The sequence below is a fragment of the Antechinus flavipes genome, chromosome 6 (genome assembly GCF_016432865.1).
Source record: "Antechinus flavipes isolate AdamAnt ecotype Samford, QLD, Australia chromosome 6, AdamAnt_v2, whole genome shotgun sequence".
NCBI lineage: Eukaryota > Metazoa > Chordata > Mammalia > Dasyuromorphia > Dasyuridae > Antechinus > Antechinus flavipes.
In genome coordinates this window covers 27362680-27385442 of record NC_067403.1, presented here as the reverse complement: position 1 = coordinate 27385442, position 22763 = coordinate 27362680, and the positions used below count along the sequence as shown (strand labels likewise).

At 40.1% G+C, this 22763-nt stretch overlaps 1 protein-coding gene across 7 annotated transcripts in view; it reads right to left on the bottom strand.

The window, feature by feature from the left end:
• Positions 1 to 22763, bottom strand: part of TBC1D1 (TBC1 domain family member 1) — a 223798-nt gene that overhangs the window by 47476 nt on the left and 153559 nt on the right. For all 7 annotated transcript variants that reach the window (XM_051965690.1, XM_051965689.1, XM_051965692.1 and 4 more), the window contains one exon: positions 3409 to 3594. In XM_051965690.1, coding sequence (XP_051821650.1) covers positions 3409 to 3594 — 186 coding nt within the window. The remainder of the gene's footprint in view (positions 1 to 3408; positions 3595 to 22763) is intronic.

Sequence of the window (22763 nt, the reverse complement as noted above, 5' to 3'; positions counted from 1 at the left end):
TCTTCACCTCCTACCTGAGCTCTCTGCCTTTAGAGCCCTGGCCTTCCACCTCATCTCACCCAGAATTAGATCATCCAGCCACTTGTTACCAGTATCTCCAGTCTCAGCCGCCCCACATCCCTGGTCTCCATTCCTTTCTAACCTTTTATGGGTCTGCATTTTCTTCCCTTATTGGAACTGAAACTCTTCCAGGGCAGGGTCGGTATGCTTCCTAGGGCTCAAAAAACCCATTTACTGTTCACTCCTCTAACTATCCTTCCACATTTGAAGACAGCAAGAAAGGAACCAGCAAATAAAGATGAGCTGAAGATGGAGAGATCTGAGAACGGGATTAAGATCCCAAATAGAGGGGTAGGTGTTGGGAAGGACAATGATTCCCTCTTCCATTACGCAGCAGCACAACCTTGGGCAAATTATTTACCTTCCAAGGACATAGTTCCCTCATCTGTAAAATCAAGAGGCCGGACTAGTTATTCTCTAAGGTGCCTTCTAGCTATAAAATTATATGGTTCTCTGAATGAAGTTTGAAGTTTGCTGAAAGGATCATGAAATGTTTCCAGAACAGTAATAAAGCTTTTCATATATCACACTGCTTATATGAAGGTAAAAACTGCTCAGAGTACATCTTCTTCATCTCTTTCTCAGTGAATAGGTCAGATGAGGGCCAGGATAAAATTCTAACAGCTCTCACAACCAGAAATTTTTTCCAGGCATCTCACATCAGATTTGATACAGCAGTATCTACGTCTCACCCAAACTGGTCCTTTCTGAGTTGGCTTTCACCAAATCTTTACTCTCTAATCTAGTTTTGTTGGGATTTTTTCCCCCTATGCAAAACACATTTCCATAAGTCATGTCACCAAAAAAAAAAAAAAAATGAACAGTATGTTTCCATCTGTACTGTTAAAACAGTTCTTTTTCTAAAGACAGATAGTATTCTTCAGGGATCTTTGGAAATGATCACTGTAATTAAGAAGAGCAGTTATAGCTTTCACATCCTGGTTCTACTCACTTCATTGCATCAGTTTATATTTCTCAGTTTTCTGAAACCATCCTGCTCCTCTCTTCTTATAGTACTATATTCCATCACAACGTTAGTCATTCTGGATAGTAATGGATAGCCTCAATTTGTGAGTTGTGATTAATTTGTCTTTTAACCTAAATAGTGTGTTTTGAGAGGCAAGAGAGCAGTGGACAGAGCTAGCTACCCACCCTCCGAGCCAAAAAGACCAAGTTAAGTCTATACCTTAACACATACTGGCTGTGTGATGGAACAAAAACAAACTTAAAGGCAAAGTTCCCTGTTCTCATTTGGGAATTCCCTATGCTCATGAAATCACAGATCCAAGAGTCTTGCTAGGACTACTAGTTGTGCTTCTTTTCTTCAGACTACCTATGGACCTGTTCAGAAGTTTTAAGTGGTTCTGAAATAAAAATCAGGGAAACACATTTTAGAAACTTGTGAATCCAGACATATACTGACCTACTAATTCAACTTTTATTTGGAAGTTTTAGCCCTGTTCTTCTAAAAGAAAGATGAAAAAAAAATTCATGTCAAAAAACAACCCTTGAAATCGTACCAAAAACTCTTCTGCAGGGTTTCTTAACTTTGGAATCTCTCAAATATTCATTCCAGTCTACTCAGCATTCACATTAAATCTCTCGAATTTGAATTATGGCCTATTGTTATTACCCAATCATTTAAGGCTATGATTCCTTCCAAAATTCCTGTGAAGCCAGTTAATATCTGTTTTATAGCAGCATCCTTATCTAACATATCCATTAACTGCCTGGAATAAGGAGGCGAGATTCCATAGCCATTTAACAGGGCAATGTTAACTGACCCATAAAGAAACTGACAGTGGCAATGGGGAGACAAAAATCTGCAAATCTGTAAATCTCCAATTTCTCCTGCTCTGATGGCCCTCTGTGTTCTTGTAACGATCCAGAGAGTAGGTAATACATGTGGTAAAGCAGAAGCTTTTTTTTTTTAATTAAAACTTTCTATGTAGTTAAAAGCTTTATATATTTACAACAGGTCTTGTTAAAATGTAAATAGGCAGGTTACCAGTTATGTCTTGTTTTTAATACTGGCATTATACTACCCCAAATTTCAACAAGCACTTCCACACTGCTATTCTAGCCAAGTCCTATTTTCAATATCAAGGGAGCAGGACAGTTCAAACAACTTTCAATGGAGTTCTTACTTTATATGAAGTACATACAGACAGTAGAGTTATCATTGAACAATGGAGCTCAATGACAACGCCACCCAACTCCTACTAGTGCCTGATGTAATCACAAAGATTACGGATAGTATTGGGAACAAATTTCTTCTCTCCATTTCCTTAGCCCCCTCTGGCTTCCTCACTGCTGTATTCATTTAGTTTTTCCCCTTTTGCCCTTCCTTCTTCCCGGAAGCCTTGGGAGATACAGAAAAAAATCCGAGGCAGAAGTGGCTGTAGAATCCAGGCCCTCAAAACCACAAAGGGTGTCCAAAAAAAGCCTTTATTGCATTTTTGAAAATCACTATCTATCCTTGTAAGGTAACTACAGAAAAGGGAGACTGGGGGAAGAAACTACCTAATCATAACTCATGAGATGGAAGAAAGCAAAAGCATACTTTTAGAACACATGATTTCCCTGATTCATTTAAAAAAAAAAATCAGTGAAATGGAACAGGGAGGCATTTTAAATGGAATGAGGCCTACATAATGAGTTGATATTTTTAAAGCACTTTATTGTTTGCAAACCATTTAACACACATATATCATTTCATTTGAGCGTCACAATTCCATGAAGTAGAAGCTATTATCATACCCTTTTTCAAATGGGGAAATTGAGGTTCAGGGAGCATAAAATGACTTGCCCATGTAACACAACTAGTAAGAGTTTCAAGTCAGAAAGTCATACTTTCCAGACTCAAAAGTATAGTGATTGATTATCTCTTTGCCTTCATTCTCCACTTGATGATTTTTTTTTTAATGTGGAAAAGTGAATAATGTAAAAACTAAGTTAATAAAATTCAATCTGACACGAAATCTAAATAAAGGCACTATTTACAAGAGGGAATAATAATTACATGAAAGACTTACTTTATCTTCTGTGTAGTGTAGTAAGATGCATGTTCTGAATCTGAAAAGACTTCTAGGTCCTAAGTACTCACCATTTCCTAATCAAAAATGTCAGGGTTTAACAAGAAATAAATTCTAAGATATTCAATTTCTATTTAAATGCATTGAAAGAAATGAAAATATTGTTAAATTGTCTTATCTAATTTTTTTAATAGATTTACTTAAGCCCAATAATCCAAAATTTTCAGACTTGTTTTCTGTGATCTTGGGAACACTTGGTAAACAAAAGGAAGGAAGAAAAGTAAAATGAATGAATCAAAGAAGTAGCCCCTACCTTGCAATTTCTGGTTTTCCTTCTCCATCCTGAGCAGCAGAATCTGTTGTAAAATGGCCTTCTTCCACAACTCTCGGAGTTCTCGAGACGTTCGTTTCTTCTCCTCTATGACAGGACCAAAGGGACCATCTTCACAAACTGGCTCCAATGGGGAACGAGGAGGAAGATCTCCCAGTTCTGAATAATCTGGAAGAGAGGGGAAAAAAAAAAGATGGGGCCTTCTGTTCTTTAAACTACAGCCTCTGAAGTACAGATGAGCATAGTGTCAGATCATCCAGGAGCTAAGAGCAAGGAAGAGTGGAAGGAATGGCAGAGGCCATTAGTTCAACCTATACCCGATCAAACTATCCTCTCCAACAATTCCCACAATGGCCATCCAGCCTCTTCTCAAGGCCTCCAGTGAAGGGGATCCTGTCACCCACCAAGGCAGGCTCTATTCTAGATATTGATGCCTTATATTTATATTTGTATTCTATAGCTACTGATGCCTTATATTTGTATGTATATTCTATTTTTCAAATCATGCAGGTTCTATATATTGGAATGGATTATGTTGAAAAGGTCACACTACTAAAACTGTGATTTATTCATAAAATGGCAGACAAGGAGACTTTTAGAGCCTAATAAAAATGCAAATAACCCGGGAAATTGCCAAGTGGTTCCGTGCAGCTCTCTAGCATCCCCAGAAGAACCCCGAATGAATCTGTGCTCCTCCATGTGTGAACACTCTCATCGGCACGCCTGCTCCAACGTCCCCCACGCTCCCGTCCATGGGCTTCCGTGCCGGCCTGGTCCGTGTCCCCACCGAAGGGGCCTACCCCCGCCGCTGACATCCTTCCTCAACTTCTCCTGGCTCTAGGATGTCAGTGGAGCCCATAGGGGATTAGCCAGCCCTCATACCTGACTCCAGAAGAGTTCCTGTATTTCAGGAAGAATCTTGGGCTCATTCAGAGTGGCCTGGAGGGAGGCGAGATGGGAGCACTGGCACAGTCAGGGGTCTCTGACACACCCAGGGGGCAATCCCTTCTTGTCCCTCAGCCCAGCTCCCCGCCCCACCCCCGGCTCCTTTCCCCATTGGCTGGGATTTCTAAAGGGCAGTTTCTAAAAATGTGAGGTAAGAAAGGTAAAGAAATGCAGGGTGTTTCCCACCCGATCCCGGCCCTGGCCCCAAGTAGCTCCCACTCTAGAAGGGAAAAAGCTAGGGGCAAAGAACAAAAGACTCTTCAGAGCTCAGGAGACCACTCTCAAGACCCAGCCCAGGCCTGCCCCAAGGAGCTTACATTCTGTGGGGGAGATAACCTCCCCTCCCCTCTCAACCCTCCAATCCAATCCAATCCAATCCAACTCCACCTTCACAGCTGGGGGAACCAAACAAAAGCCCATCCATGTCTCACCCAGAGAAAGGGCAAGGCTCTCTCAAACTCCCCTCTAAACAACTTGGAATGGAAAGCATCTACCTGAAGAAATCACTACACGCAAACTTCCAGTCATTTCATAGCCAAATTCCAAAGCTCTCAGGTCAAGGAAAAAATATTGGAAACGGCCGCAGAGAAACCATTCAAGTGTCTGGGAGCCACAATCAGGGTAACATTAGATTTAGCAGCTTCGACAGTATATTCCTAAGGGCTAAGGAGCTAGGCAAGCAAGAATTCTAGCCACCAGGCCAGACTACATCCAATAGTGATTAAGGCTGGGGAAGAATTGGGACAAAGAATGACTTCTTTTATCTAATCAAAAAAACAAAAAACCAAAAAATCCAATGTGAGAAGGAAAGACCCTCAGGATTTCTGGGTATTTACCTGGTGCAGAGGGTCCAGGACTCATCACCAAAGATAAGAAGGGTGGTCAGCTAATCAGAAGGAGACCCAGGAGACAAGATCCCCAAGCCAGGTGTCTAATGGCATCGAGGGGGGAGCTCCAAGGTCACGAAAATGGGGACTGAGAAAAGGCCAGCAGGTCCGGCACCCAAGGGGCCCCTGGGAACGTGCGGAGTTCCCCTGTGAACGGTGGGCCCAAAACCAGGCTGCAGAAGGAAGAGGGATGGGAGTGGGAGCTCCCCCCCAGCAGGGCTAGCCCCCCAAGGAGGAGAGAGAGTGAGGACTCGGAGAGGTGGAGGAAGCGGCCAGGAGACTGGAGACTGTAAGCACAAGAGCAGCAACCATTACCAATTCTCTAAGTCAAAGTGAGTCTCGCTCATTCCAGAACAATAGAGAGGAGTTTCCATCTGCCACCCTCCTTCAGAGTGAAACATTCCAGCTTTCTTACAGTTACCTTAGCATTTCACTTCTCCCCCCACCATCTTGGCCACTGGGAACTCTGCTGGATCCAGTTTGGAGCTGACTAACGGGCTGCTTTATCTCATACTGGAAGTATTTACGCTCTCATCGGTTTGCAAGGGACTCTAATTTCAACAAAGTAATTTTTGTGAGATGTCCTGGCAGATTTGGCAGACATTTCAGAACACCGGCTTTTGGTTTATTATTCAGGGTAACATTTGAGCATGCTTTCATGTTTGTACAAGAAGAGCTTGGGAATCGATCCAGCCGATATAGATATCCCAGTTTGAGCCTTGCCACACTTAGATGAGGCTGACTTTTAAGAGCAGCCCTCATGCAATAGTTCCCAATAAAATGTGGGTACACCGCACCTTTTCTCAACTCTCTCTTCCATGTAGGGTTATTTCATCTTTCTGCTTTAACAATTATTCCTCCCACTTAGTCTCACATGGTCTGGTTTTTGTTACTTTCAGATTTGGGGGAATAATAAACAAAACAGCTGTAACAGATGTGGTTCTAGGTGTGAAAGTAGTTGGTTTCTTAGATTCATTTACCTTTTTGTCATCTCTACTGAGGCTAGATTGCTAAAACAAACTCCAATTTATGGTAAAGAGGACGCTCACAAAAAAAGTCATTTAAATGCTATGGCTTCTTCCAACCTTGCTCCTATTGATGGAAATAAATCTCAATAAATAACCTACAAAGTTGTTCTGAAGATCAAATGAGAAATGTAAAGCACTTTGCAGTGTCTGATATCCACATAATTACAGCTGTGGACCTGTCTTTTTATATTTGTATCTCCAGCACTTAACATAGCGTCTGATACTCAGTTGACACTTAATAAATGCTTTCCCCCCAACAATCAATTTACATTAGAGAAGAGTGATATTACTAGAGTAAATAGGAAATGCTTTTTGGAAAAGGTAGGTTTTGAATTAAACCTTTTCCTTCTATTACTATCTGTCCTCCCTTGGATCAAACAAGATCAAAATGAAAATGCTGCGGATTATGTTTAGCATTTAGTCCCTCCCATCCACCCCCACTACAAAGGACTGCCTCCTTTCCATAAACTTAACTGAGGCTGGGCCATAAAGAAACATGGTTAACAGCACTTTTTCTGAGTCATCTATGTAAAATACCACCCACTGTTAAGAGTGACAGGTAAATTACTAATCATAAACTCAGAAACAGGGAAGAAAAGAAGGAATAAGCATTTATTAAGCTCTTATTCTATGAAAAGGTAATAAAAGAAAAAATTATATCACCCACTCATTCAAAAAAAAAAAAACTAGGAATTTTCTGGGGTAACAATTATTGTGTTGCAATGATATTTCAGATTAAGCTCATACTCTCACTTGAAATAACTGTATTTACTCCTTTGGGTGTTAGGAATTGTTATCTCTTCAGAAGAATATAAATTTGATGGTGTGGAATGAAGAATCAATTTCTCCTCCTCTAACTAATCATAAACTCAAAATAGGGGGGGAAAAAAAAAGAAGGAACAAGCATTTATTATTTTTTATCCTTACCATTTTATGAAAAAAAAAATTCTATCACAGTCTCCCCCGCCCCACACACAAAAAAAAAAAAAAAAAATCAGGAATTTTATGGGGTGACAATTACTGGTTGAAATGATATTCCTGATTTAGCTCATTTAGCTCTTGAAATAACTTTGTATTTACTCCTTTGGTGGTGGGAATTGTATCTCTTCAGAAGAATATAAATTTGATGATGTGCTATCAAGAATCTCTCCCTCCTCTTAGAAATAGAGAAAGCATTTTAAAAGTACCTTACTCTAATAACGTTTTAAACCTGAAAGAGAAATACATATGAGTCTATTTAACTATCAATTCTTTCAAGATTCTCTATTCTTCTCTCATTGATGAATTCAGGAAGGATTCCTTCCTTGAAAGAGAGTGATGGTCTGATCAGGTCAAGGACAAGGGGCCCTTAATTGATCCACCTGAAGGAATTAAGGCTTTGATCAGAGGGAGGAAGTCTCTTTCATTACTTCAGGGTAGTAAAAATAGAATCCTTGAACGAGAGGTCATAGAAAGATTAAGTACTTTGAGAACACTCTTAAGGCTGCCTGAAAAATTAAGTGACCGCAGTGCTATCTGATGAAGCAAAATGTCAATCCAGAACACTGTTACTTCAAAATTATTCCGTGTTAAAAATGAGGGGACTTGCCAGTTTGTATATTTCTCTCAAGCAGAATATTTGAATTTAGATTACTGGAGAGACGTTGCCGAGTACAAAGTTAATATTTTTTCTTCAAAGACTGTCTTTTTTTTCTGTCTTTATATCTCCAGGGCCTATTTTCAGAGCTTAATAATAAGTGTTTTTTGGTCAAATTAAAGCAAAAGATGCTAGTTTATTTTTTTTAATTCTAATTTTTATTGATTCTCTTAATAACTCAACTGTTGAGTAACAGTTTTGCCTGTCATGTTTCTTCTTTATTTGTAATATCTCACCGCCTATTAGGAGAAACAAATCTGGCATAATGTTTATGATTTTACTAACCTCCTCTAGATTTTTGGCGATGTAATTTTCCCCCCAATGGTACCAGAGAAGAACGCAATAGACTCCAGTGGAGGGTCCACAGGATGAAACAGTTGGAGAATGACTAAAAACTTAGTTCTAATTTTGTGTCGGTGTTTGTCTGTTTCTATATATAATATCTGGTATTCACTTTTTTACCCAGACTTGTCTATTCAATGATATAAGGAGTCAGTACTGAAGAACTTTCTCTAGACTGGCACCTTCTTGAAATCTAAAATATCACAGAGTTGCCTAGAACAGTGAGAAGCTAAGTGATGTGCCCAGGGTCCCATGGTCATTATAGGTCTGAAGTGGGATTTGAATCCAGATCTCCCAGGTTTTCAGACCAATTTTCTCTCCATGATGATACGTGTACATTTGAACATCATAGAAGTAATCATTCATGTATATATTAACTGGCTATCTCTTAGGGCAGCAAGTAACAAACAATAAAATTCAGGTATTTATTAAGTTACAAAATTTGTTCAACACTGTAGAAGCAACTCTGAGGCTGGTCTTCTTGTTTCTTAAGCACCAACAGCAGAAAGCACTCCAAACAGTTTTGGCTACTTTGCTCATTTGTATTCCCTATGATAAACATGTCTGTAAAGGACAATGTGGATGCAGAAAGATTCAGCAGCCTGAACACTGGGCTGGAAATCGGAGGAGAATCTTGGTCCGGTTTCCAGCACTCTATGGGACTATAAGCAAAATCGGAGGCCCTGCCCTGACTGTTCTCCCAGTCCATCACATCCATCCGTCGCCTCCCTAACGCCATCTTTGCGCAGGAAGGACAAACCACAGCCGCTTAGCACAGACTGTACAAACTGAAACGATTCATCAGAAGGTCGATGAATTTTCTGAACCACACACAACATACTGTGGGTGACATCAAAATAACAAAATGAAATTAATGACAAGATATGGAATGTTTAAATGAGATTCTCCAAAGCAAGCCCCACGGGATGATAAGGATGTTAAAGCCGGTAATAATTCAGGTGCTACCAGATTAGATTGCCATCACTTAAGTCGGACCCAGTGGAACGGTAAGTCTGGTTTTTAGGCAGATGCGTCGATATTTCACACATCAAATGATCTCCTGACAGCTTCGTGTTATTGCATTTTTCTTTCTTATGGCACATAAACATGTCTGCTCCCAGGAAGGTTATTACTGAACACAGGATACGAACAGAATCTTGATCCCTGCCTACCAAATGGTGACAACCAGGAATTATTCATGACACTCCCGGCCCCACAAAGTTCGGGGCACACTACTTTTGAGTCTCACAATGAATCTCGGGGACTCCGTTTCCTCATCTATAAGAGGATGATTTCCAAGGACTTTTCTGGCTATAAATTTGTGACCCTTTAATATGCATGGGCTGCTTTCATTTTATAGTCCTGATAATTAAGAGTCCGGTGATTAAGTGACTTCTTAAGAGTCATCAAGAAAGCCAGTTGTGAAAAGAGGAAGGAAACGCAGAATTAATCTAGGCCATCCATCCCCCAAAATGCAACGTTTCACTGCATTCCATGAAAAAACATTCCATGGCCCGCCACCTCCTGGGCTCCCTCTCATGTCAACAAAAAATGCCAGTCATTCTAAAACTTCTGTGTTTACATAACACAAGTGTATTTTGGAAGAGGAAATGAAACTGGATACTAGACCTGAAGAAAAGCTAACTATAGGATTAGCAACCGCGGCATCTTTGTCACCAGCTGCTGGAGAAACTTTTAAAGTGATACGTGAAGAAGCCCTGTGTACTTTAGGAGAAAAGGGGGGAAAATCCTCCATTAACCCCGGCCAGCTGCCGGACAAAGCGTCCTAACTTCCACGAGAGCCATGAACAATCATCTCTCATCCGTCCATCAGATCCTAACAAACAAACCCGGCTCCGGGAGCTTGACCATCCCCCGAGAGGAAATCCTCGGAGACAAACTGGCTCGCGTCTTGTCCCGGACTGCTTGGTGAGCAGCTCAGGAGCAACAACATGCCTTCTCCCAATAAATATTTATCGAGTCCTTACTCTAAATGTGGTTGAAGATGTATGCAAGAGTAAATATGTAAGCACTCCTATGCCCCGCTCTCTGAGATCATCAGCTGCAAAATCTCTTGCCAAACCTCACTAGTAGAGAGCTCCTCACTAGGGGAAGGGAACAAGCATTTATCAAGTGCCTACTATGTGCCAAGAGTGCAATGCACAAAGTCCTTTGCAGCTATTATCTCATTTGATACTCAGAGCCATGGGGATTTATAATAGCGAGGGCTATTATGATCTCCAAAATGAGGCCAGAGAGACAAAAAGGAACTTTCACAGGATGACCAGTGGTAGGTGAATAAGGCTAAATTTACAATTGGGTCTTCCTGACTCAGAGCTCTCTGTACTATTGCCACTTAGCTGCCTCTAGGGGGTGCTGGGGGGGGGGACCTGGGATTTCCTCCTACGGAGGAAATTAATGATCCAGCCAAAAACAAAACAATCACTATAATCATACACCGCTCCCTACACCTATATTAGACACACCCACACACCCACAAAACTTTATAGTATACATACACATATATACTTATACATTACACACACACACATATATAACTATATATTACACACGCACACACATACACACACATATACCTATATATTACACATACACATATATATCATACACTCACATTTATACCTATTTATTATACACTCGTATATATCTATAGATCATGCACACATATATATTATACACACATATGTATCTACATATCACACCTACCCATCTACATATTACACACACATGCACACATATAATAATAATAAAAAAGCAACCTGAGAAAGGTATCAATTAAGGGCTAGAAAAGTTCAGAGAAGGCATTTGCTTCAGTGTCACAGATCTTCCCAGAGACAATAGGAAATGAGCCTCGAAGGACACACAAGGACAGGACATTTAAAATGAAGGGAACAAGGATAGTTATGAAGACACAGAAGTATAAGGAAAAGAGTCTTCTAATCTGTCCTGCACTTGGAGTGAGCCTCGAGGAGCAACAGAGATTAAAAATGGCAACTTATGCTGGGTCTAGATTGGGTAAACCTTGAAAGAAGGGCCAATGAGATGGGAGAAGCTTTGGAAGCTGGTGAACAAGGGAGTGACATAATGAGAGCGGGATTTGGAGAAGAATAGATGAGTAGCTGTGTAAGATTACAGGGAGGGACAGTGTGTGTCTAGGTTGTGTTCCATGAGCAGAGCAGAGGCACATCCTATTTCCAAAATAATTGCTCTTGTGTTTTAATTTAATCATGATAAATTCTTTTAAAATATGGTTTGTTGTCATATATAATTTAGCTTCTTTAGTTTGCTTGATATATAAAACTAATGTCCTTAATTAATAATTAATTTATACAAATTAATTAATAATTGATAACCAAGATCAACTGTAAATAGAATTAGCTTTTCTAAGTAATTCAGTCATCCACAGCAATTTCAATAAACTTGAGATTATAAATGCTATCCACATCCAGAAAGAGAACTATGGAGACTGATTATGGACCAAAGCATATTATTTTCAAGTTTTTTTCCTTTTGTTTTTTCCTTTCTTGTGATTTTTTCCTTCTTGTTCTGATTTTTCTTTCCCAACATGATTTATGTGGAAATATGTCAAAAATGAACGTACCTATATATCCCATATCAGATTGCTTGCTGACGTGAGAAAGAAAATAAGGGAGGGAGAGGGAAAAAAATCTGGGACTCAAAATCATACAAAAATGAAAAGCTGAAAACCAACTTTAGATGCTAATTGGAAAAATGATATACTATTGAAATAAAAATTAAAAAAAAGAAATTGTTAAAGTAGTAAAAAAAAGTTTAATAACCAAATGCCTTTAAAAAATAAAATCAAAAGTGTATACTAGAGGCAAGAAGGCTAAATGCACTAGCTTCGACAAGATATACTTAGTGTTAAGAGCTAGAATCAAGGCAGGCAGAAGGGAAAATTTAAGGATGATTCACAGGGCACTGTTCTAACTAACTTTATTACGAAGGCCTTAATCTTTACACTATTACCGGAAAGGAAAAAGAAAAAGGCAAAATGATGCCTCATCTTTAAAAAAAATAAAAAACAGGAAAGGTAGAGAGAATCAAAAAAGGAAAATGAATTCCAGAACCACAGAGTGACTTTCAGCCCAATGGACTTTCAGATCCACAAAGTCCATTTGCATGACTCCTCAGTCATCTCCTTACCATGCCTTCTGCTACCTCCTCCTCCTCTACCTCTCCTAAAATTATCTCTCAATATTCAAGCTTTGTTCTATGTAGATTAAAGTTGCATTTACATTTTTCTTTCTTTAATGCTGTGATGATTCCTATTGAGCTTACACTACAATAAAACCTCTGGCTTATTTCCAAAGGAACTGTTGGTTGGTCATGTCTCCCCTACACATCAGGTACTTGTGAGACTACTTTACCATTTTAAAGAAACTTCATTTCATCAGGGCGGGTATTCTTTTTCTGACACAGATTTCTTTTTCTTTTTCTTTCTTTTTTTTTTTTAAATAACTTTTTATTGATAGAACGCATGCCAGGGTAATTTTTTTTACAGCATTATCCCTTACACTCACTTCTGTTCCGATTTTCTCGCTCCCTCCCTCCACCCCCTCCCCCAGATGGCAATCAGTCCTTTACATGTTAAATAGGTTACAGTATATCCTAGATACAATATATATGTGCAGAACCGAACAGTTCTCTTGTTGCACAGGGAGAATTGGATCCAGAAGGTAGAAATAACCCGGGAAGAAAAACAAAAATGCAAGCAGTTTATATTCATTTCCCAGTGTTCTTTCTTTGGGTGTAGCTGCTTCTGTCCATCCTTGATCAATTGAAACTGAGTTAGATCTTCTCTGTCAAAGAAATCCACTTCCACCAGAATACATCCTCAAACAGTATCATTGTTGAGGTATATAATGATCTCCTGGTTCTGCTCATTTCACTTAGCATCAGTTCATGTAAGTCTCACCAGTCCTCTCTGTATTCATCCTGCTGGTTCTGACAGATTTCAACCCCTCTAACAATTTAGAAGATACTCATTGGGAACAACTGCAGTCAAAAAAAAAATCTTTCCTACACAGCCCCCCTCAAAAGAGTTAAGGCAGAAATAAAAGATGAGTTGATCGCTGGGCCGGGTAGGACTTTATTAGCATAATCTTCAAGAAGCCAGAAACTCTTGTGTGACATAATGAGACAACAGAGGAGAACTTTAGTTTGCTACCTACTAAATTTCATTTCATCAGATCTGTCCCATCATGACCGTCAGGCTCATTTAGGATCCTGATTCAGTTACTCAGTGTGAGATTTTAAGCTCTGATGTTTGCATGCTTCTTACTCATGTTACTATGCAGCTGGATGGGAATACAGCATTGGATCTGTAGTAAAGAATACCTGAGTTCAAACCCAACCTCATACTTTTGTCAACTGTGTGGTCCAGCAAGTCATCCATTATCTGCCTCAGTTTCCTCAAGTGTAAAATATACATATTTTACATATAATATATATGTACAATAGTATATATAATAGACAATGATAGCCTTGTCTCCAGAGGTTCAAATGAGATAATTGTGAAGTGCTAAACATAGTTAGCACTTAATAAAAATGACTGTTTCCTTCCTCCCTTCCTCTCTCTCTTGCTTCCTTCCTTCCTTTTTCCCTCCCTCCCTCCTCCTTCCTTTCTCTCTCTCCTTCCTATTTCTTTCATTTTGGTAACTAATAAAAATGCTAAACAGCAGAGATTTTTTTTTTTGGGGGGGGGTCTACACTAAGTCAACATCAACTCATTAATAACTACTCTCTGCATCCAGTCATTCAACGGATATTTCACATAGCAAACTACACCACCATCTCTCTCTCTCCTTCCCATTTGGTCCACAAGAATAACAAACACATGGGCTTTTGTTAAAAGTGTTGAAAAGAATCTAAGTACACGAGAACATTCCTCAATCTATCAGTCAAATTATTTTCTCCCAAAAAGAATGAGCTTAGTATGGCATAATCACTATCATGACATAAAAAGAAAGAAATGCTCATCAGAGAGACAATCTAAAAATACATCCAAGAATGCAGAAGAACACTCAGAAAAGAACACAGACAAGCCAAATCATATTAGTGCCAACGTGTTAGATTCGAATTTTGTGTTTAAAAAAACAAGCTGCACACAACAGATTCATGGTTTTATGTACAAAAATAAAAATAAGTCCTCTCCATTCATATTATTCTCTTAGGTTTCCTCATCAGACCTCCTCATTCCTGCTGTATTTCTCTTGATTGAAATGGTTTAAATGATAAGAATTCAAATTATGGTCTATAATCGTAGCGAAATGGTATTGGGCTAGTAGAGATGAGAAAAGAAACTTGGGAAGATTTATGAAAATGAAGTACAATGAAGTGAGTAGAACTAGAAAAACGAGGTATACCTTGTTTGTAAAAGCGAACAGTTCTGACAAACTTAAGACTTCTGATCGTCTAACTAATCAGCCAGAGACTGATGATGAATGCTGCCTACCTCATAACCGAGCAATGATCCACTAATATGCACAATAAGAAACACATTTTTGGATATGGAAAACGTGGCAATTCCTTTTGCTCTACTATGTTTACTTTTTTTTTTTTTTTTTTTTTTGCTTCTTTTTCTCTCTTCTTTCAGAGGGGGATGAAGTGGAGGTGAGAGAAAAACGAAATTCTCTGATAACTGAAAAATTATTTAAAAAAAGAATCTTTAAATTATCTGTGCATGTGTTTTAAAAATAAAAAGCTTTTAAAAAAAAAAAAAGAATCTTTGTCTTTATTTCTTTGCTTTATGTTTTTCCATCCCCTCCTGGGTCAACATGTCCTCTAGAATTTTGGGGTCCAGGTCCCAGTGAGACTTCTCTAAATGAAAAGCTAATGGTCAGTCTGGCAGACAGCAAGATTTTTCTGAACTCTCTTGACAGCTAAGGAAAAGGAGGGCGAGGGTTAAGCGAGTGTTAACCAGAATAAAAAGAAGCTAATGGCTTAGGAACACTTCCTTCGAGGGTGATCCAGTTAAATACTAAAGCTAATTCATCAAAGGGTCCACAAGCCTCTCTAGTCTTCAAGGTCAGCCTCAAAGGGAGGTCAGAGTTGCCAGCTATGAATAGCGGGCTGATGGTAATGCCAACTGGCCAACTCGGGGCCTCTTTTTTACCTTCTTGAAAACCCCAAGGGAAAGAGAAATTGTAAGGAAAAAAATTCAAATATTAAGTCAGGAAGGGGAGTGCTTTTTGAGACAGCTCTAAGGAAAGGGATTATAATGTCTGGATGAAAGCTAATGACAAAATAAAACAAGAGTACGAGAAAAAGTGCTCAGCCCCCCAGGTTGGAATGTGAACCGCTCATCTGTGTTAAGAGGTCTTCCCTCCTTTCTTTTTCCTTCCTATATTACTGTATTTCAGACTGTGGGAGCCAACACCCTTGGGTGGAAAATACAGGGAGGAGGAATACTGCAGCCTGCGCTGGGCCGGGAAGTTGTGTCCATATGGGGCGGGCGCGGGGAGAGGATGGCTCCAGGACCTATCTCAGGCACCATAGACTCCACCACTGTAGGCAGCTTCTTGCCCCTCCTCCAGAAGGCGTGGACCGGCCAGCAGCACAAGCGTGGCTTCCTGAAGATGACAAAGGCTTGACTGAAGCTTGGAAGGATCCTGCAAATCAGTCAGTCACCTCTAAAGATTTACAGAAAAGGAAACTGAGTCTGCTAGAGATGCCACAGAGCCCACTTGGGCTGAGGACCCAGGTCTCCTATCTGCCAATCCTTTCTTCCCAAGAGGGGAGGACGGGTGGATGGACAGACAGACAGGGAGATGACCCTTTCTACTTTTCAAGCCTGCCCATTTACTGCCCAATCTCTCGCTGCTGTTCCCACCGAAGTCCCTGGGGCTGTGAAGAAGCAAGTCTGGAGGGATGCTTTTAAAGATGAGACACGGACATGGTTCAAGGGGAGCAGGAGACAAATGGTCCCGGGGCTCTGCACCCCAGGATCGTACATCTGAGCTGGAGCAGGCTGAGCTCACGTCACCCGCTTCCTCATTCCCTTAGCTAAGCTGAGGTACGGCTGAGAAACAGGCCTGAAGAGAGTTTCAGCTTTGCTGAGGTTGGACTGGTGGCAGAGGGAGGAGGCTCGCCGGGTCTGTCTCTGAGCAGTGAGCGTGAGGCTGCCCAAGGACCGAGGCCGGCTTGCTCCTTGGGCTTTGAGTCCGTCCCAGCCGAGAATTGGGACGTGGCCCGAGAGCACCTGGCACATGGTCTCGCTGCTTGAGAAGTCCAACAAACGTGAATTAAAGAGCCACCACGGCCGGGCACAGAATGCCAGAACTGCTGGCAAGAGGGCTCCATCTGTCTCCCAGCACTGCCCTTCTCCCCCACGGGCTCTGGGCCTTCTCACTCCAGCTAAGACAAGACAAGGGCTAGGGGGACTTCCAGCCTAGCTCTGCCTTAGGGTGTAGGAGGCCCTCGGAGTCCCAAAGAACGCAGAAGGGGTAACGTCTGCTAGACCGGCGCCATGGCCCCGATAGTCCCAGGCAGCTTCCACAACCTTCTCTGTAGGCTGCTTTCTACCCTGACAACTGACTCAGGCAACTCATGTAGTTAATTAATTAAGAGAAGGGAGACCTAACTGCCCGTGGGGAAGAAAGTATGGCTTAAATAGCAAGACTGGAAAGAAGGCAGCCCTATTTCTGCAAGGACGGGGACGTTAACAACGGCTGAGACAGAAACGATTAAGTTAAACACTTTAAGTTATGGGACAAGTGGGGCAACAATTTTATTACGTGTGGGGTCACAATCTTAAGTAGTCCTCAAATAATTAAACATTGTACATTACCAAAGGAAACTGAGTAGCAGCAGTAATAATAATGAGAATCCAACAATAACAGCTAACATTTAGCATTTTACATCCGTCATTTCATTGGATTCTTGCAGTGACCCTGGGAGACAGCTGCTAATACAGCCCCCGCTGGGCACCTGAGCAACTCCTCCAAAAGAATATCGCTGGGCAAGAATCGGGCTTTGGAAAGGAAACAAGGGGGCCACGTCCAACAGAACGATAAGTTACATTTCAGAAAACTAGGTATGTTTAACGCAAGCCAGAATTTGTCGCTGAAGTTTCATCGGATTGCTTTGATTTTGCCTATTATCATACCAAACCGATGAACAAATGCCTCCCAGAACGGTAAAAACAATACTAAAATAAATAGTTCATGGCAGGCCATTTTGACGGTGTGATTAAGACTACAGCTGCCAGCCAACAGCCCCTCAATTCAAAGTTCAATAAGGAGAACGGGAAAAACCTTCCAAAAATTGCGAGTTCCTCAGCATCTTGGGGTGTTTCTGGTTGACTGATGGGGTCGTGCTCAACCTGCAATTCAGCTGCTCTAGAAAACAGTGAGGGAGGAAATTCTACACTACCTCCAAAGTAGCCCACTCTGCTTTGGCACAGCTCTGTCAGAAAAAATGTCCTTAAATTCAGGTTAAATCCGTCTCTCTGACATTTCCTCTGGGGCTGACTGAAATTAATCTAATCCCTTGTCCACAGAGAACCTCTCGAATACTCAAAGATAGCTACCATTTTTCTTCTTAATCTTCTCCTTCACACTAAATACTCCAGGCTCTTCAGTCAATCCCAATCCCCACTGGGAATCCCCTCAACATCCCAAACAAACATGTTTCCATTGTGTCTTTCAAACACTCTAGTATAGCTTAGATTTTTAGAAAAAAACAAACCTATGTATGGAAATACTTAGTTGGAAGAGAGTATAAGGCATCCCTCTTTCTTCCTTATTTTTGTCTTTTTTTTTTTTTTCCTTTTTCAGAGCGCAGGGACAACAAACCCAGTAACATCTCATATTCAATCTGTGACGACTGTGTATTTTAAAATCAGCCAGAGTCAGGAATTCAGGTTAAGGGAAAATCCTCGATCTTTATTCTTTGTGAAGGTGAAGGGGGATGGCGATAGGAATGTGAGCAGCCGCGACACGAACCCGGCCAGCAGTCTCTCGTCCTCTCTCTGCGCCTCTCTCTCTCCACCCACCAAAATCGTCTCTATGTCATTTCCTATACAACACATCAAAACTTGCACAGCACAAAGAGTGGGCGGGGGCCATTCTTTCTCCAAGCATATATAATAGAGTATGGTCCGATTACTATTTAGTCTCACGTGCATGGGACCTCAGTGCATCAACTCAAGCTTCAGCCCATTACATCAATCAATTTAAAAAAAACCAAGAACAAACTATTCAAATAATAAGGAAAATACAAAAAAATGAAGTAGTCTCTGCTCTCAAGTACGTTCAATGAGGAACAAGTACATGTTTATGTTTATACAGAATAAATATAAATTCTTTGCTGTATATAGGATTTTCTTCTAAATATCTTAAAAGTTAAGAAAATAAGATCATGGGGTTTAGAATTCAAAGAGACCTTGGAGATTTTTCTAGCTCAACAACTTCATTTTGTAGATGAAGAAACAGATCCAGAAAGAGTGGAATCACTTGCTTAAGGTCATAGGGTTGGTGAAGGGCAGAATCAGGATCTCAATTATCTAATTATAAAATCAGAGCACCTCCCATTGAACTGCATTGCCTCTAAACATATGGACAGGTGTTTTTTGGTTTTTTTTAATTCTCTTTTATGAGCAATAATAATGGCTATGTCTAAGCATTGTAATGCCGGAGAAACTGACCAAGACAGAAATTAGAGACCAATTCAATAGTTTATTAAATGAAGAGATATAGTGGGACCAATGGATCCATGGTTGGTCCCAGGGCTGGATGAGACTATCATCTCAAAGTCCAGCCCTCAAGTATCAGAGGGCAGGCTTTTTATAGGATAACAAGAACAATGTCATAATGGGGGAGGTACCTAAGTGGGGATAACCTAATGGGGGGGAGGCCCCTAGGATAACACAATGGAGGGAAGTTACTGATATTCTGACATCTAAAATGGATAACCTTTATCCTGTCAAATATTAAGAAGGAATGTCTATAACCTAACGATATAAAACCTTTATCTCATCAACTATTTAAGAGGGAATGATTATAGCAATTGAGATAGACCTTTACCTCAAACATTAAGAGGGAAAGGTTATAACTGGAGGCAGAATAACTAAATAAGACAATTGAAGAAACTGGATCACGACATTAAAAAGGAACTTTGGCACAACAGCATTTGATATAAGTTCCTCTTTCACATATCATCTTGAGACACAATCATTCATTAAAGCTAAAACTAAGCGGACTCCAGCACAGACCTCCTCTGAATTCTAATAATTTTAGCCCATTTGCTTTTCTCATTTTTCTAAGTTCCTTCACTTTGCATTTCTTATCAAGTGCTGCTCCTCAATAGGATATATTCTTTTTGAGAGCAAAAATTATTTTTGTCTTTCTACTTGGTACTGAGCCTGGTATTTAATAAATACTAAATGATTACTATAATGCTACAATATCTAAAATGTTCTAGATCCAAGGCAATCCCAACAAGCTTTGGATGGAAAACACCATCCAAATATAATCTCTAGAGAATATAAATCAACACATGGTGTGTTCACTTTTTTTTCCTTCTCATAGTTTTTCCCTTTTGTTCTGATTTTTCTTCTCCCAACATGATTCATAAGAAAATGTTTTTTTAAAAAAATAAATGCATATGTATAACAAAAAAGTTTCTACATATAACTGGGGAAAATTAAAATTTTTTTTAAAGTTATAGAAAACCCAACAAATCTTTGTTCAGCTTTAATCACTTCTAATTTCACTCTCAAATGTCTTTTGGGAGAATCTGGCTTAAGTAACTCTTGTCAAACTTGTATTAACATGTTTTCCCACAGTTAGGTCTCACTATTTCATGAGGTGATATTGATCATAATCCCTTTTTTTCCTCAGTGAGACCTTTAAAATTTGTTCATATTCTAAGCCCTTGGCTATTGTACTTCTCTGTTCAACAATGAGATCAAGCTTATTGGCGGAATTTTTATGCTCTTGTTTTCTTGTTATGACTGGTGTATATTAGCCTTAAGAAAAAACAGATTCAGAACTAAAAGAGGCTTGAGTACAATGCCTTAAATTTCCCAGGGATATATAGTGGGTGTTTGAGGTCAGATTCAAATTCAAGTTTTCTTGATTCCAAATCCAACTATCTATTGTTTTTCAACTGCTACAATCAATGTCTGTTCCTTTATCCATTTGCCATCTCTCTCACTTTTTTTTTTTTGCCAACCACAGCTTGCTTAAACATTTTTATGTTTCTTCTAATTTGGTAACTGATTCCAATCTTGTTCTAACAAGTTCATGGTTTTGATTTCACAAATGCTGACTCAGAAATGATTTTCACATTGGTAATTAGCTGTTTTCTGATACTATGCAATTTTTTGTGATGTTTGGTACCTGTACTGTCCAGTCAGCATCTTCTGAATGTCTTCTTAATGACAGCATTCATGATCTCTTAGTATAAAGCTTTTATAGAATTCACATTTTGGACTCTCCTTTCTTAATTTTGACTTAAACTTATATTTAGTTAAATCCCTGAATTTAGATTTTGTAGATATAAAGCAGTGGGTACCTTCATTTCAAACTAAACAAGTTACAAATCTACATTACTGATAACTAAAGCAAAATGAGACTTTTATTGTTTTTAATTTTAATGTTTATTTATTTTGCTGAGGTAATTGGGGTTAAGTGACTTGTCCAGGGCTACACAGCTAAGACATTTTAAGTGTCTGTAGCTGCATTTGAACTCAGGTTCTTCTGATTCCAGGGCCGGTGTTCTCTCCACTGTATCATCTAGCTACCCCAAAATGATGCTTTTAAACATCAAAATCTTTATTTCAGAAATAATTTACAAGGTATGTTAAAAGCAGAATATCCCAAATTTTTATACCTCTTGATTAACTTGAAATTAACTGTCAATGATAATGACCACTGTAAGATCATAAGATACTTTTTGAATGGTTAAAGATCAAATTTTAATCAGCATAAAAAAATTTCTTCTTTAATATTAATTAAAAATTCATTTTTACCCAAAAAGTTGGTTGAATTAGATACAAGAAGAAAATAGTCATAAGTTTTATGGAAAAGTGATTTGAAATGAAAAATAGCCGGATGCTCCTATCTCCCAACTCAACCTGGGCCATATAACCACAGCCCTGCTGTCGGCCATGCCCTGTCGGAGCGTGACCAGACCTACACAGAAGCGTCCGAGGACAACCTAGGGAGTCGCTGAACGTTAATGCAAACAGAAGCTACGGCACTGAAAGCGAAAGGCAGGCTTTCCCAATCCCACTGAACTTAAACATCTGCTGCACCACCGAGAAAAAAAATCACAAGAACTTGTTTACTACACTGCTTCTAACTTCAACCATATGATTCCTGACTCTCCCTTGAATTGTTCTGAGAAAATTGAATGATTGTGAAAGTCATCTGGGGAAAGAAATACCAAATAGCTGAAAAGTCACAAAATGTTAGTATTGGAGAGGTCCTCGAGGTCCCCTTGTCCAAAGTGCCTTTTATTTTTCACCTCTTGGTCCTATTTTCACTCTTCTATAGCCACCCAGAAACAGGCTACCTCCACTGCCTTTGGCCAGAGACTTCAAATAACAGGACCATCTACCAGGAGCCCTTATCTTCTCTGGCTTTCCTTTTCTGCTCGTTTCTTCATCCATAGAGGATAAGAGGGGAGATGAGGAAGAGAACGAACCAGGGAAAGTCCTAACATGGAGGAGAGCCATGGAGACGCCCCATCAGGCAACACGAGAACCGGCGCAAGGCACAGCAGGAGGCCAGCCGGTGTCGGTGCCCCATGGGATCCAGATGAATGGGAAGGCAGGCTGGAGGAAGTGAGGAGACCAAAAGGGAGGAAGGGGCCTGGGTCTGAAGGGCTTTAAAATCCTAAGGGAGGGTTTTCTATTTAAGCCTGGAGGCAAAAGGGAGCCATCAGCCCTGCTGGTTGGGAACCCAGTTCCACAGCTGAGAGGCGAACACTACAAAGGGACACAGGTCGGCTGCCCGCTTCTTGGGGTCCCGTTATCTCAGCTGTGCCCAATTCTATACAACCCTGGGGGGGTTTCTTGGCAGAGATGCTGCACTGGTCGGCCCTCTGCTTCTGCAGCTCACTTTACAGATGTGGAAAGTGTTCCCCGCTAGTGAGTATCTAAGGCTGCATCTGAACTTGGGGCTTCCCGACTCTAATCTATCCCCCACGTCATTGAGCTTCTCCTATTAGAAAACAAATCTCCATAAATATCTCTTTACAATAAACTCATCAAAAGCAAATGGTTTCCTACAGATGCAAAGTGAAGGGCCAGAATAAACACTTAATATGTTTCAGCTATAGATAAAAACCAGAAGTTACAGTCATGATTTTAGGTAACAAAACAAAAGGCCGATATCAACAAGCAATACTGTTCTCTGATTAAAGGCGTTACAGATGATTAATGCATAGGCAGGTTCATGGCAATTAGACTCTGGAAGGCAAATCAAATCAAGATGAGTGAGTGTGTGT